The sequence below is a fragment of the Gavialis gangeticus genome, unplaced genomic scaffold (genome assembly GCF_001723915.1).
Source record: "Gavialis gangeticus isolate Ggan-Ray unplaced genomic scaffold, GavGan_comp1, whole genome shotgun sequence".
Taxonomy (NCBI): Eukaryota; Metazoa; Chordata; order Crocodylia; family Gavialidae; genus Gavialis; species Gavialis gangeticus.
In genome coordinates, this window is record NW_017729025.1 from 52,509,973 (window position 1) to 52,526,790 (window position 16,818).

General features: G+C 39.6%; 1 protein-coding gene across 9 annotated transcripts in view; it reads right to left on the reverse strand.

Moving 5' to 3' along the window:
• The window catches only part of NRXN3 (neurexin 3), a 1,732,637-nt gene that overhangs the window by 1,566,795 nt on the left and 149,024 nt on the right, over positions 1–16,818 (reverse strand). For all 9 annotated transcript variants that reach the window (XM_019518706.1, XM_019518711.1, XM_019518705.1 and 6 more), the window contains exons 4-5: positions 11,435–11,464; positions 8,846–8,857 (exon numbers count right to left, since the gene is read on the reverse strand). In XM_019518706.1, coding sequence (XP_019374251.1) covers positions 8,846–8,857; positions 11,435–11,464 — 42 coding nt within the window. The remainder of the gene's footprint in view (positions 1–8,845; positions 8,858–11,434; positions 11,465–16,818) is intronic.

Here is a 16,818-nt window from a genome sequence, read left to right on the forward strand (position 1 = left end):
GGGGGGGGGGGGGTGTTGGTTGGTTGTTTGGACAGGTAGCTCTCCAAGGTGCTGAAATAAAATTCTAAGAACAGCCAGACACTGTCCAGAGTTCTGTGACTCGAGTTCACAGCAGCTGTAACCAAGACCTACACAGGGCTCTGTAATCTATTTGTCATGATCCAGCAAAGTGCTGTTCAGGTTTCCAATCCTCAAACTCACAGGGCAAGCCAAGAGCTACATGAGGTTCTTTTATCTACATTCACAGGTCTGGAAAATAACTGGTCACAGTTTGATTCCCAATGCTGCAGGGTGAACCAAGAATTGTTCACAGATCTGGCACCTGAACACACAGTAAGGACAAAGGTTCTTCAGTGATATTTATTCAAGTCATTCTTTTAACATTTCAAGGCTTATAACAACTAGCCCCCTACATAAACAAGTGTAATTTTTTTTAGATTTCAAAAAGTGGTCAGTTCATTTATCATGAGCCTGGTCATTTTTAGTACTGTAGTAAAAAATAGAATGTGTGCACTTAATAAAGTTGGAATAATAAAATCCACTTGCATATAATGAGCGCAGTTTCTTTTATAATGCAGATATTGTAGCTTTCAGATGACACATTTCTGCTACCAATACCAGTTTCTAAATATAAAAGGACTGTATGTTTTTATATCACACATTAAACTGCTGCCGGTCATCAGAAAAGAAGTATTTCATATATTACAAAGAATCTTGGTCTCTTTCACAAGTAATCAAAGCCATAAACAATTCCCAAATCAAATTGTGACTGGGAGTTTACAGAGAAAGGTATCAAACAACACATATAATGGATGGAATTAAATAGCAAACACTTACCAACGTATACTACACAGACTCTTCTTATTCTAAGTGCAGGAAAGAAATGTGGTATCTCAGACACCACTGTGTGGTAACTCCTAGCAAATGCTGCTGAGTTTTTAATGGTGACAAATTCTCAAAACAGCACTTCTGTTTTGTGTTTGGAACCCTACCTCAAGAAAGAGCCTCATTAAAAAAAACACTGTTTCTTTAAAACACACTACAACCTTTAACTTTAACAAGAACAGAAAAAGAGCATTGTTTAGTGAGAATGTTCTATAATTCCTCAGGCTGCTCTCAGAGAGACCGAGTCTCTTCCGCAGTGCTTTACACCAGTGTGATTCCACTTGTTCCATCAAGGTAAAACTAGCATAAAATGTCTGGAATGCAAGGAAGAGTACTGCTCTTTGTAAACTGCCACTACACGGAACAACTCATGACATAAAGCATATATAGTACCAAATATAAAACTTCCAGGAAGTCCTACAAAATACATGAGGGGTCTTGATCATGGACAGTTCAGAACTCCCCCACCATGGGTGTTGAGTTCTTTAAACTCCCATTCACTTTAATTGAGGACATGCAGCATCCTGAAGGAACTCTCAGCAACTTGCAAGATCAAGACTTAAGTAGTATCAATTTCAAAACACACAAATGTCAAAACAAAGCACAGTGGCTGAACCTCCCTTCTTATTTCAATACAATTCTTCAGCTCCCTGTGCCTAATATTCTACAAAACAAGGGTGGCAAACCTGCAGTATGAGTGCCACAAATGACATGGGCAACCACTGCTTGTGCATAGTGCAGATCAAGGAGGGAACAAGCAGATAGAACAGGAAGCAGAAAGCAGAGCAGCAAATGGGGCAGGGAACACAGGAAAGGAAGAAGGCAGCAGAGCAGCAGATTGGGTAGGGGAAGGAATTGTAGTGGCACTTGGGGAGGGTGCAGGGCTAATTTGTGGCAAGCCTGACAAAATGGTTGTTACAGGAGCTCAATATGAACAATATCAGTTCACATTGTACCATCATTTTCTTTCAGGTGAGTGCATTCACTTTTAGCAGGCACTTAAAATGATTGTGATACTGAAAGCCAGTGTGAAAAGGAGTGAAAGGCCTCTGAGAGATTAAAGCAGTGATTCTCAACCTTTTTAGACTCAAGGCACTCCTCATTATGCCAAAGGCACCCATCAGAAAGTGCCAGCTCTTAGTTTTCACTTGTTTTTTACTACAGAAAAATGACAGAGCAAGTCTTTTGTTGCAAAAAACTCTGAAAGACCAGAACAGGTCAGAATGCCTTTAACACTGGATTTCTATTGAAAGTCTCTGGATGTCCCCCGTGAATCCTGTGTAGGTGTGTGCACACCTAATGTTGCTAATATTGGAACCCTATGTGCCCTATGGCACATTGTAGAAGGATCTTACAGCACCCTGGGGTGCTTCTTGACCCTGATTGAGAACCAGTAGGTGAGAGAATGCACACTTGAATGAAAAGTGATGGCTAATGAGTGACAGAAAAGATCATAGCCTGGTAATCAGTAAGAAGGGCTGGAAACCAGCATACTGACATGTCCTTAGATATGGTAGAGATCACTAAACCATTAGACTTAGGGAGTAGGAGTAAAAACACTGAGAGGTGTTTTATACACCTGCCAAAAGGATGACACACTTTGCACTAATGATTTTACAACCATTTTTATGGCATGCTATCAGCTAATCTCCAGTCAAAATATTTACTATCAGGTACAGTACTGCAAACGAGTCTGCTATTTCTGAGCATTCAAGCCTCATGCACCAGATCCAGCTTACACAGCACATATTTTATAAACTGTTAAATGCTGTAACATTATCACTCTTGGCCATGAAAGGCCACAATGAGCCTTAAAACAGGAAACTCATGTCTTTGGGTTTCATATTTTGCAGGGCTGTCTGATGTGTGTGACAAGGGGTCTATTTCAGTTCCTGATGACATTATCATCACTTTACCGCATTACCATAAAGCCCAGGAAATAAGCTATTACCCACCATCACTCCTCCCAAATGTTATCACAAAGAATCAAGCATTCACATAACAGCATTAACTGTCAGAATTAGAGTCCATTTAAACAGCAGCTGTTCCTTCCTTCCTAAATAGGTTCTCTGCTCAAAACTTCCACTGGCCTCCTTAACAAGTGCCTTTCTAGATATAAGTAACAAAATAGTGTTTTAAAAAGTCCCATATTTTAAAGATGAAATTTCCTTTCCCTGCATCACTATTACCATCTAAGTAATATTTAAATGAAAATAAATCTCAGGAGTCCAACAGAGGTGTTTCATCACCAGGGATCCTGGTTTTCTCTGATGTAAAAAAATAACCACTAATATATATGTAAAATGAAACACCACTATACATTAGTGATGTTTCATTTTCAATCATGGCAAAATGTGGATTTTGGGTTACTTCTTTTAATCTGAAAATTTGGGATTTTATTCTTAAATCAGAGAAAACTAGGATCCCAGTTCATCGCTCAGTGATTCTGCACTTGCACTTTGCTCTTCTTTCAACTCAGGCAATAAATTCACTTTCCATTTCTAGTCAGTTTCATTTTCAGATTCACAAGCACCAGCCCAAGTCCACCTGGTGTTTAGGGACCTTGAAAACTTAGGGAAATGTTTAACTTTTAATCTCTGGAGATTTTTCCCCATGAAACTAATTCTAAATTTTGAAAAGATCTGTTTGTTTTTATATAAAAATAATTCCTAATTCTCACTATAACCTAACCCATCCATTCCTTTCAATTCTCAGACAAATTCTCAATTCTTTTGCACAAATAAAGCCAACTGGTATGTTCTGTGCTTACAAAGAAAAGTGCTGTTTAAATTTTTTTGCCCCTTTCAGCTGCTTTGCATTGTTATTGTCCACTGGAAAGTCTCCAACCTGCAGGGAAAAAACACTTTAAAACATTAACTGAAATGACTAACTATATGCCAGGAAAAGGAGCAATGTCTCTTTAAGAGTCAACAGTAAATTAACTTGCCCAAAAGAGTGCAATAATTAGCAGTTAGTAGCTTATTAAAAGGATGGCAAAGGCCAAGCTGCCATCTGGGATCTCCAGTTTCTTGTGATTGTTATTATGTCAAGATGTGCAAGTTGCATTAGCTTTCATGTCACTGTGCTTGCCCTTACTTTACATGTAAATTTTAATGAAAGATACAGCACTTTAAAAATCAGACGTCCATCAAAAGAGCTATTAGTCTGGCTTTTACAAAGCATATGGCCTGTTTCTCTACCTCTGCATCTCTACACACCACTGAATGCTGCAAATTAAAAAAAAAGAGAGAGGGGGAGAGAGACACACAGAGAAAGGGAGAGAAAGCCTTTCAATGGTATCAATTAAATATTCTCTTTGTGCAGAGTGAAACCAGAGCCCCCATCAAAAACAGCAGACTACAATACCACATAAGAGGACAATATTTCTGCTGCTGTTTACACACAACACAACCATGATGCTTTTAACTCTCAAAGGAATCATTCTTCTTAATGAAAATTAAAGCCAGTCAAGAGTCAGCTGTTTATTCACATATAAAAAAGACAGTTTTAAGATGAGACAAAAAGGCTGTAGATAATATATTGAAATAACCTATAAATTACAGAACACTAGATGTATTACTATATATTTTGCATGTGTATATTATCTATACATGCTGCTTATGCATGTGTTCTTATGCAAAAATGATATTTGTTGTTAATTTCACCTTGTAGCATCCCATTTGTCTGGACTTATAAATAGACTGGAGAGGGAGAAAAAGTAGGAATTTTTTACATTTTTGCAAAATATCTCTCTTTTTTAAATTGGTCATAGTTCAAAGTTTTGATGGATGTTTTTACCAAAATTCTGAAATGCAGAACATTTCTACCAGCATTATAATTAAAACAAAAAAAAATCAAATGAATGTTTTGAAAAAAAATTGTCCTGCTTCTTTCTTCAAAATCTAAAATCTAGAATATGTCCATCATTTCTAATACTATATGAAGGAATTAGATACAAGTTGTAATACTGTCTTTTAATAGGTACAATATGAAATCTGCAGCATCAGTTTTGATTATTAAAAGATGATTTAGTCAGAAGTAAATCTATGTTCAAGCATCTCTGGTTCTATTCTACGATTTTTATGGATTGGACATTTACAAATCATAAAACAACATTTTTCATTTCTTTAAACGAACATTGAAAGGAAGTAAATCATCAGTCGTCAGCCTCCCAACCAAGACATTTATTTTTATTTTTAGGGGAGAAAAACAAATTAAACTGGCTCTCAAAACATAAGAGAAAAAATTAAACAGCAGAAAGCCAGAAAATGGAACATTCACTTTTAAAGCACAAATGCTTCAGACAGTTTATAGGACAAATCAACTGCTTAAGAGATACAAACAAAGTTGGCAATAAATCTAAGGGTGTCTTTTTCCCTTTATGACTACATATTTATAAAGCACCAGTGAGTTTATTTTCATAATTATTTACTGGTATTTCACTTAAGCATTTGCAAAAACCCTTGATTATTCAGCTGAACTTATTCACCTGGTTCTTAAATCTCAGTAATGCTACTTGTAAAGAGGAACAAGGAAATCATTTAGCAGGCCAGCAATTCAAGTCCAGTATTTTTTTTTATCTCTGAATTCATAAAAGGAGGACAATTTTTCTGTGCCATCACCTCCTATTCAACATTATTAGCAGTTTAAAAAATAAATAAAAAACCTGTCCTGCCCAGTAAGAACAGGTACAGTATTGGAAAACTTAAACTTACCAGAATCAAACCTAGTTTGGACTAAGAAGCCAACCAGACTTTGATACTCCAAGGGCTACCCAGAAAATTTGCTGGCAGCCTTTGGGCAAGTACTAAACATTTAAAAAAATAAAATATCCACCCACATATTATAAAAATACTTGAGCGTTCATCTTCCCCTCATGATGGCAAGAAACTTGTAGGTTGAGGTTAGACAGTAATAAAATCCTGGTACTGTTCAATTTTTCACCTTGACATTTGACATCACAGTTATTGATGAAGGAGAGCAGAAAGAACAGAGACTGTATTTTTGGACATTTAGGACTGTGGATTATACGTGGCATTTTGAGCACTGGTGCATTAAAGGACAGGCGTAGAAACCAGTTACTTTCTCACTTTTGTACTTAAATTTAAAAGTATTTGGGTGCTTTTCAACGCACTGAGTAAAAACTTGGCCCTACTGAAGTGAATGGTCAGTATGCTACTAACTTTAGTAGGACCAAGATTTCACCAACTGCTCAAAATCATTCCTGACAGAACTCTATTGGAATCCCAGTACTGAATTTGGCCTATTTTTTTTGAAGACGCCAATTTCAACAAAAAGCTAAAGTCAAAGCGAGAACAAAGATAAAACAAAAAAAATTGCAAGAAGCAGGGACTATATAATGAAATATAGCAAGAAGGCCAATTATCATTTACTAAATCAAAGTCTGTCAAGAGGACAAATGATACAGAAGAACGTGACTACACATTAACTCCAGCTCAACAGCAAATTAAGTTGGGTATATAATGATCTATATTACTGTCATACGTTTGTTAGGGAGTGTTAGGGAAACACACTCAATATAACTGTTCTTTAATTCACAGGTTACTCACCCATAAGAAAGGCTGGGCACTACAACTGAGGCAAAAATAAATAAATATCCTACCCACTCCTCCCTGAATGTGATAGCCATACATTAACTTTAGCACTATGACTGTTTTTCATTTTCAAATATCCAATGTAACCAAACCTGTGGATCTACCCAGCTTCTAAAACCACAGGAGTATACAGTGCATAAATGCCCTTTTGCCCCTTCCCTGTATTTTGGCTGCTGCTGCCACTCACCATGAAAATACCTGTGCTTGATTTTCTTCATATTTCTTTCCAAAAATGCACTAAAAAAGCCCCTCATACTTTGAGAGAGACAGAAGAAATATATTTACTACTAAAAGAAGCAATAAATGCGAGATGTGGGATTTGGTTTTTCTCAGTAGTGAAGGAAGGGTCATGGACTGAAGCTGTTTTATGAACCAAATAAACCATGCAACCTTTGCCTTTGTATATGGTATGTGACAAAGCAACTGCCACTCTTTACTAAAAAGCACAACAAAAATGCAAAGAAATAAGGACCTTCCATGAGCAACTACCATGGCATTCTGAACTGCCTTTTCTGTAGGCAGCAAATATGTACACGTGTGAGTACACAGCTGAGCCCTTTTAAAGAGAAGTCATTTCTTGAACAGAACAATGGCCTCCTACGTAGCCATTCACCATAACTGGACCTGCTTTTTGGACATTGCTAGGGATTGAAACAACTTGCCATTTTTATTCCACTTCACTGTAAACTTGCACTACAAGTGAATTTCCAGTAGGGCCTCATTCCCATAGACTTACTACAACAAAACTCTTTGGCCCTATGAGCCTGATCTACACTACAAAATATTATTACCTCTGAAAGAATAATTGGTTAAGATAAACAGAGGGTAATCTTGATCCTAAACAAGATTTTCCCTGGTCCACACTGACTGCTCAGGTGCAGCAAGGTGTCAGTTAAGTCAATTACTGCAAACATATTCAGTCACCGTGATATTTTGGACTGTATACCTTGAATTTCTGCTTTCCATAGTACCTTACATGGCAATATGGTCTGCACCTCCCCTGAACACACATGTCATAGGCCATACCTTGAATGGCACTTCAGAAGAAAGTGGACTGCTGCAACCACTGGGGTTTTTTTAAGCATCAGCCAGAACACAAAAGTTCTAACTCAATCAGCAGTTTTATTAAATCACTGGGAGATCCATAAATATGAATACATACAAGAAACACAGGTTGCAGTGCAAAGGATCAGTACAGATAGAGACACATTAATAAACCAAGTGCCCCTGTGGAGATCAGAACTCATGGGAAGAAGGATAACTATCAGAAACCATTTGTGGATCGAAGGAGGGCTCACTGTGAGCATATCCCCTGACCCCTTGCACTCTTCCAAATACTCTGTTACCATCAGATACTTGAGGCCCAGTTGTTCACAAGCCCTGAAACACATGAGCTCCTCTGTTCCAAACAATCCTGCTCAACAGGTCAGATTAGCAAGTAGGGTATTTGTTGGGTAGTAGCTAAAACTCAGGACAATACAGCCTGTTAATCTGTCTGTCAGCGTGCTTAATTTTATTCAAGCAAGGGTTCACAATTTATCAATTAATTTTCCTCTCCCTTTTCTCTCCCCTTCCAAATATCTAATCCAATTGGTGACCCACAGCAAGTTCACAGAGGTTTGCTTTTTTGACAGTTTTGATTAGGGACGGTTGACTGCCCTGCCTGCGTGCTAGCAATAAGTGTGAACTGCTGAACTGCAAGTTGGAGACACACGTCAACCTAACCACTTCACTTGCTCTGCTTTAATGAGCTGAAAAAGAAATGGACCCACTACATTTAGCAGTGCCAATTTTTCTCTCATCTCCCATGCAGATCCAACCATCTCAGTGGCCCTTTGTTTAAAACAGGACTTTAAAAAAAGAGAGGAGAGCACATGAACAAAGAAAAGAAACCACATATTTCTACCTGAGCTAAAAGTTGGTGACGGGCATATCCCGCTACCGCTGAAGTCAAGGATAGCATTCCCAGCAATGGGACCATTTCAGTGGGGCAGAGATCCCAATTTGTCACTCAACCAGCCCCTTCTGGTTTTTGCCTGCATGTATCTGATGGTCACAGTTTACTCTGGTTTCTTAAATTTCACAGCATTTGCCACTCTGTACAACACATGCCTCAGTTTACACAGCAACAAGGCATAGAGTTGAGGTGCTAACGTTAATAAATAGCCAGTTATCATCCTATATGGACTGAGGAGACTTTTTTCTTTTTTTTCTTTTTCCTTTTTTCTTTGCTAAAGGCATTAAACTCCAATATGAACACCATTCATTAAAATTAATTTTACCCCTAACGCATTAACATTTTAAAAACAGATCAGTATTCAGAATGAAAAGAAAGCAATCTCTACCTTTACTTCTACCTAGAGACAGGAAGTTGTGCAGCCATTTAAGTGAAGGTGCAGAAGGGAATCCACCATGGAGGAGGCAAGAAAGAAGAGCAAGAAGAAGGATAAAAAAAAATCAGGTCACTAGGCACACACACGTGCACAAATCACAGGAGCACAAAAACATGTTTGACACAAAAGCAACATCACACAACAAATCACCGTGTGCAACATAAATGGAAACACCACAGCTAAGGAACAAAGAAAAGCTTAGGCAGTGGACAGGATGACTAGCCAATGTCTGCTTAAGCCCTCATCTTTACTTTGATTTTTGATAGAGAAATGCAAACTGCTCATGCAATAGCACTTCAACAATCCACATCACACCACATCAAATCCCAAACAACAGATTAGAAGAGGATAAAAACATCTTGCAGAAATATATCTGCTAAATATATTCCGCCTACCAACCCTAATATGTTTGTATAGAACACTGACACCACATAGAATATATATTTATACACATACATACATTTACATATCTTATGCATATCCCACACATAAAAAGTAAACATTCATCAAAGTGGAGTAATATGGAGGCAACTGGCAAGGATAGGCCTTGGGGTGAAATGAACCAGTGGCAGTGGCTTGAGATACAGAAGGCAACAGACTTTAAAACTATTCAACCAGGCAAGTGGTTGTGGACAGGATTGGTGCAAACTAGTTTGGGGCATTTTGCTCTCCACATACAAACCAGGTTGCAACTTGCCATGTTAAGTACCAGTTGCTTTCCTTCATGTAACTGAGTAGCAGGAGTCATGCACCGGCATACTGGGTGCAAGCCAGGACGGAGAAGCCCCAGCCTGGCAGGAGGCAAGGCAGGGGGCGCAGCCCTGGGCTCCAAGTGGTGGCATCAGGTTTCAGAGGGACTAGCAGGAGCTGGTTTAGATGGTGACATTTTACTGTGGAGCTAATTAGTCAACTCCACAGTTAAAGCACACATGTAGATGTACTCACTGGTACCAAATGGGGCCACAAAGGTTTGATATACTGGCAATTCCCAAGAAGTGTCACTCCCCTCTCTTGACCTCCTATCATATTCAGCTTTTAGGCGTCTGATTTAAAACCAGGAACCAAGACATGCCAAGGGCACTATTTCTTTCATTTACTTTATTAATAGCATATGAATATCTCAGAGCATGAAGGCCAGCTGAGCAGTAAATAGGACCAAAAAATCAAGTGAAGTGCCCCCCGGAGCTTGCCCAGGTTTTCTGAAGACTCGAGGGAGTTGACTCCTGTCATCTAGGCTGGACCCAATCTCCCTATCACACTGGAAGAGCAGGCTAAAAGAAAAGCCTTTAACTTTCTTCCTATAGATCCCACAGCTGTCATTACTGTGTCGTAAGAGCTTTGTTTTGTACAAAGAACAGTCATATCTAAAATCTCCATGAGGTACATGGCAACTATGCCCCTTTCCCCAGTTAAAATGATCCTTTCCAGAATCCAGCTCTATCTTCCTCAGGTTTGGTCCCATTCGTCTACCTCACCCAAGTCATTAACTCAGGGATGGGCAAGATGTGGCCTGCCAGGCCATTCTATCTGGCCCGCAGGGCCCCCCAAAAATTTAGAAAATTTATATTCATCTGCCCCTGACTGCCTGTCATGTGGCCCTTGATGGCTTGCTAAAATTCAGTAAGCAGCCCTCCGCCCAAAATAATTGCCTGCCCCTGCATTAACTACTTCATAGCTGCATTAGTGAGATAAAGATGCATCTCCAGTGATGCTCCATGTACTGGCTATATGCTTATTCAGCTAAATCCTCTCAGAACCAGAGCTCTCTCTTCCTCTCCCTCTCCCTGTATCGGTAACTGTCTCCCCAGTTCCTTTGTTCTAGTCCAGTGCGCAGAGTGGGACCAGTGAACCAATTCTGTCACAATCAATAGGCCTGTAACAAAAGCCAGGCTGAGATATTAAAATATGGACTCTGATTTAAGCCTAAATCTCATTTGTAGCCCATCCTGGGGTTAGCCCTGTTCATTTTTCAGTGCATTTTGTTCCATGCATATTTGAATATGTTAAGCTGCAGATGCAGAATGTACAGACCATTATATGCAATTTTCTTCAAGGCGTATAATGAGGTAGGATCATGCCATGAGGGCTATTAGCATGTTTTTGCAAAAATGTTGCTCTTAAAAATACAAAAGCAAATATTGAGGGCTGCATTTGCCAAGCAAGGACAAAAGTCTTTACCAAAGGCCTCAAATGGAAGAAAGAAAAAGAGAAAATGCTTGGGGGCATTCATAGAAGAGAGGAAAATTTCTCTTTTCCTCTGTTTATATTTACTTTCAGTTGTATCCACCCCATTATATGCACCATGGCTCTCTTCAACCTCGCAAAACCTCTCTCCTGGACATTAGTAAAGGAGGTCTCAGTTTGGCAAATAGCCATGGATAACAGAAAGTCAAAAAAGGAAAAATGCACATGGTGTGACTGACAAGTCTAGCCTGTGCCACACACCAAGTTGTCTTCTGCATGCCAGGCCAAACCAGAAAGAAACACAGATAATCTTCAATATTTATTGACTAGGAAGAAAAGGAAAGATGAAGGACTTACCTTGTTCACCCATCATCAGGTGCGAGAGGCCTTTGAGAAAGAGAGAGAGGAAGTGAAAAAGAAAGAACAAAAGAAATAAAGAGAAAGACGTGTGTGTGTATATATATATATATATATATATATATATATATGCATACACACATGTATTTATAGCAATCACTTACGCAACCTAATACTTCCTGGTATTAGTGCTCACATACTTCCAACAGGCTAAGTATGGATATCATCAAACATCATGCACACACACACCACTGCTTCCCAAATCAAAAAGGAAAGCTTATATCACAGGTAAAGAAAATCTGATGTCAGTTGTAAGACTGCATACCAGGATAGTTACGTATCTAAGGGGATGCTTAATCGGACTCATGTTACATAAGCTTCCAGTGAAAGCCATGTGAATTTTCTAGGGAATGGTACTCATGCTCCTTGGCAACCTAAAGTCTGGGCATAGCCCCTTGAGCTGGTCATTTAGGACTGAAGTTTGTGTTGATCAGAGAAAGGGAGGCCAGTATACTGCTAGGACTGTTCTAGATTAGCCAGTTGTGTTAACTGCACGTACACACACACAGCTGTACTCATTCATGAATGCAGCAGCTTCAACAGAGAATTTTTAGGAGTTAATAATCACCTGTCAAACCTACTAATTAAAGCCCAGAAGATCAGCATCAGAAGCAGATCTCAGAGGGACTTGGAAAAGAAATCTTGAAGCCTATTTTTAGTACCAATCCATTTTCTGTTCTTTGCCATTAACTATTGGAGATATGTCTCCAAGGGACAATGTGGGAATAACCCTAATGCTAGCCTCTGTTAGTCAGGGATGAAGCAGCAAGTGGTACAGCCACCCATCAGTGCTAGAAGTCAGAGGCCAAATCCATTTGGGGAAATGAGACAGGAGTGATTATTTCAATTACCTGCCCCTACCTTGTGAGAAACAGTAGACCCCAGCTCCAATAATTTCATTTTGGCATAAACCAAAATCTACTGCTAACCACAATGAAAAAGAAACAATCACCCCCAGCTGCAAACATGTTTGTTGTGCAGTTACATTTGTAAAATGTGAATGTAATCACAATTGCACCTGTAAATCCAGTAACCAGGTTATATAAATAGCCAGTCAGATGTCTAGGCAGCCATTTGCATGTGCAATTAACCAATTTTGCAGCAAATGCAATTGCACAATTACACTGTTGAATAGTTAAGCCCAAATTTGGCCCCAGCAAGCCTATCTCGTGTGATCCTCAACTGCTCTAGTCCAGCTTTTCTGAACTTTCACTTCTTACCTTCTCCCCATCACCTAAACAGCCTTGTCTATGTTGGAGATTCAGCTTGCTAGTCCTGTGCTAATATACACATAAACCTGCAAACACATACTTAGTTCCATTCATTATGCACGTCAAACACGGCTACTAATGGTTTGTTATTTCAAGGGGACCAAAAGGCCAAGTGAATCTATTAGAATGATTTTTCAACAAGCAGCACAATAAGTCTGAATTTGTTTATTTATATCTTTTGTAATTTTTCCCCTTGTTCTGGTGCAGGATTTGAAAGTCCAGATCAGCCCAAGATGATGTTCACCCACAGAGAACTCCATGCCAGATAAAGGGATTAATAACTATAAAGTCTAAGGAATGCAAATATCTAAATGTTCTTAAAGATTATTGTGGATTTAGAAAAACAATCACAGACACAGGATAGGTTTAGAAAGCATTTTTTCTTTACTATAAATAGCCAAATCAGATTTGTTTCAATGGGATATATCCCTTTTTTAATTAGAAGACATGATCTAATTCTATAATTTGACTTCATCAGGGAGTAGTGTTAAGTTTCTGGCTGCATTTTAACCCATTAGCACCAGTGGGCAAGTGTCATGTTCAGATGAACATCCAAAAAATCTAAGCACATAGCCCAGGGCTGCCATGTAACTACCTACAATGATACCCAGAGAGAAGATACAGACCTTGACTCCTCAGCCCTTCACTATGTCAGAGAAGAGGAAAGCAGTGACTAGGAGCTGCTTGATAGATCACCTGACAGGCCTGGCACAAAGCACAGGACATCTGGAGTGAGAAAAAGCTGGTAAGGAACTCCCTTCCAGCACTTCGATGGGCCTAGATTCTAGTATTGTCCTGGCTGGAAATATTATATAAAAATGGTTCCCTAAAGTGATTTCTGCCCTGTTCTGCTTCTGGTCAAATTCAAAATACAGGAACAGCTTATCATACAAGATTTTTCACCTGATCTTTTAGTCCCAGCTGGACACAAAAAGTGCAGAGATCACTGTAAACTAATGGCCAAAAGAAAGCATTTTTTTAACATGAAGGAAAAAGATTGGGACAGACTGCAAGAGGCAGACAGCACAGCCAGGTTCAAAGGGAACTAGACAAATTCATGGATTAATAGTTATTTATAGCTGTTGAACAGAGCACTTGAAGATATTTCCTCTGGCCTCTGTAAACCAATAATGACAGATGCCAGGGAGGTAATGAATAGGGGATAGATCACTTTAGATATATCCAGTTCAATGCCCTCCCTCTAAAGCATCCATCTTGGAGACAGGATATTGGGCTAGATGGACCAGTGGTCTGACTAAGTATGGTACTTCTTATGTTCTACAGGGGAGAGAATATTTGTTATTTGTTCTTGTGGTTTGTCCATCTATAGTCCTTACTCAGATCTTTATTTTGTAAACAGAAGGCCAAATATTCCCAACCCAAATATGAGATAAATAATTATTTCTCTCATCTGAAAGTATTCATTCCAAGCAAATAAAGGTTAGAGGAAAACATGAGTGAAATCTCTAGTGCTCTCCAATACACCATGAATATCCAGGACCCTCAAGCTCTGGGGTCCTAAATTTGTCCTACCTGCTATTTACATGTGTACCAAAGAGCTCTATTAGTTATGCTAAAAACAACCGTGAAAGAAGTCTGAACTGATATCAGAGTCTCTTGTTAAAGATCCAAATTGTCTGTTACCCTATTTTCAAGATTTGTCAAAATACATCACATTTGAGATGTCACAAATTTTTGGAATACAAAAACCAAGGTCACCCCAATGTGGTATGATAACAGATCTAAAAAGGATGTGTATACCCCAAGATTTTAATACAAGCAGTACAAGAAATTTGCAAAACTGAAAAATCAGGCTAGGTTTTGCCAGACCTCTGGGCATCCATGCAGCCACCGCTATGGTATATGAGCACCATCCACAAATGTCAGTAAATCTTTCAGCAGTCTTAGGCTGCAAAATCTCAGGGCTGCAAAATAAGGCAAGGTAGAAGTGGGAAACGGTCACATAATCCCCTATGTGCCAAATGCCATATTTTCACACATCTAGTCATTATTACAATGAACTATTTGTTTCATGTATGTGTCCCAGTGCTAGGTTAGTGCTTGTTAAAGTCTATTCAGTTGACTAAATTGAAATAAGAGCCAAACAGAGAATGACATAAAAGGGAAAAATGACTGTATTTACCCGAAAAGATGACCCTGACAACCCCCTCAATAATTAGATTTTATATAAGGAAAACATATAAATTTGTTGTAATTTTCCAGGTACATAATCTAATTATTGGAGTTTGCCTTGAATTTGTCCCCCTCCCACTGCTACAGCAGGGAAAATAAATCTGGGGGGTCAGACAACCCTTTGCTCTCTGCTTCCCCCAACTATTTCCCCTTACAGCTCCTTCCCCCTCTCCCCTCTTGTCAGACTCTGCTCTCCCTGAATACATGGAAGTGAAGAGCAAATTAAAAAACAATAACCTTGAAATTAAACATGGCTGTAGCAATTTGCATATAGTACCTATGAACTTAGTTTATCCAGAACTGATGTATGTTACCATGCTGCACTAACCTACCACAAGGATATGTGGTAGGTTCCCCAGTAGCATCTCGGCCTTTTTGGCTAAGATCAAATGTAAGATCAGAGGGGACCGCCTGAACTGCCCCTACTCTGCACCAGATGGACCTTCAGTTTTGAGAGGATTTTCCAACCACTGACAACCCTGCTCCACCCGAAGAGGACCCCCGCGATGAGACTCTATATGGACTGAGACACTTCCTTCGAACCCCTTCCTCCACCATCGCGGACCTTTGTAATGGGTTTGTGTGTATCTATCTCCTTTCTCTCTCAGCATCGCAAACCACCTCCCTCCCCTTCCCCCTTTCTCCCATCCCCTGTCCCCCAAGCTTAGATGGCTAACATTGTATGTCCTGTAACGTAGTTGCGTTCCCCTCCTCACCCCCATCCCTCTATTGTTAGTCCCTTGCTCAGACGATCTGTATTTCCCTACCGGCTTAGTCATCTTTTTTGGATTCCCAATCCTAAACATTTTCTAATAAAAGTCAATCTGTTTTTTGACCAAGGGGAGGGTGTCAGGGCTGCCCCTGGCTCTCCCAGTACCAACCCGGTATGGCAGTACCTCCAGGTCCAGTGCCAGTTCCCTGGGGAGGGAACACCCACCCATTTTTTTAAGGGCCACACAAAAAGTCTCCCATCAGCAAGTTTTCCCAATATGGGCTGCGTTTTATAGTCACGCTCAGTGTTGGCTGCTTAATTACCTTCATACTTGGTTTCCACTACTGAGCACATGCTGCTTTTTGCAGCAGTTTTATGATAGACAACATATTTGGTGAGGTTTTCTGCATATGATTATAAGCCATGGGGCTATTCTCCCCATGCTGATTGAGGGGGGACTCATCTTGTATTCAAGTAAATACAGTAGTTCAGAGAGAATTGCTCATTTCTTGTGAACAAAGATACGTCCAAGCTACAATTTGGATCTGAATGCAAACTTTTCCAAAGCCCCTGTGTATTTGGATCTCAGCATTGCCATCACAAATCGAATGAGACAGCCCACTATCCTATCTCCAACAAGGGGTAGTAGGAAATGCTACAGAAAAAAGAGGTATGTAAAAATGCAATAATGCATAGTTATAGAATAACCAGCCAGCAGAGGAAGCTTATTCCCAACCTGAGAGAGCTACTGTTTCTCTACTTCTGAAAACAAGAACTGAGTGACATTGAGGGAAAAAGGGCGCTGTTCCTGAGGGAAGCCCACCGTATCTTTCTGAATGGATGATCTATTCTAGAGCAAAGAATTATACCTCTGAAACAAGCAGTGAACCCAAGCCTCTTTAAACTTTCTTCCATCAGAGAGTATGCGTTGACACAGATCAACCTGCATGGAGCCTGTATTTGACATGAAGACAAAATTGCTATGGTCTGGGACATACTGACCAAAAAGCTGAGCTTCTATTGTGTCCTAATAGGGATCTCTGCCTATCGCTACTGGCACTTCCTATTTTGGCTTGGGGATACTGTGGATTTTTCAAACCTGCTTCAGAATCAATCATTTCTGAAAGGTTAATTTTTTTTGACATTGC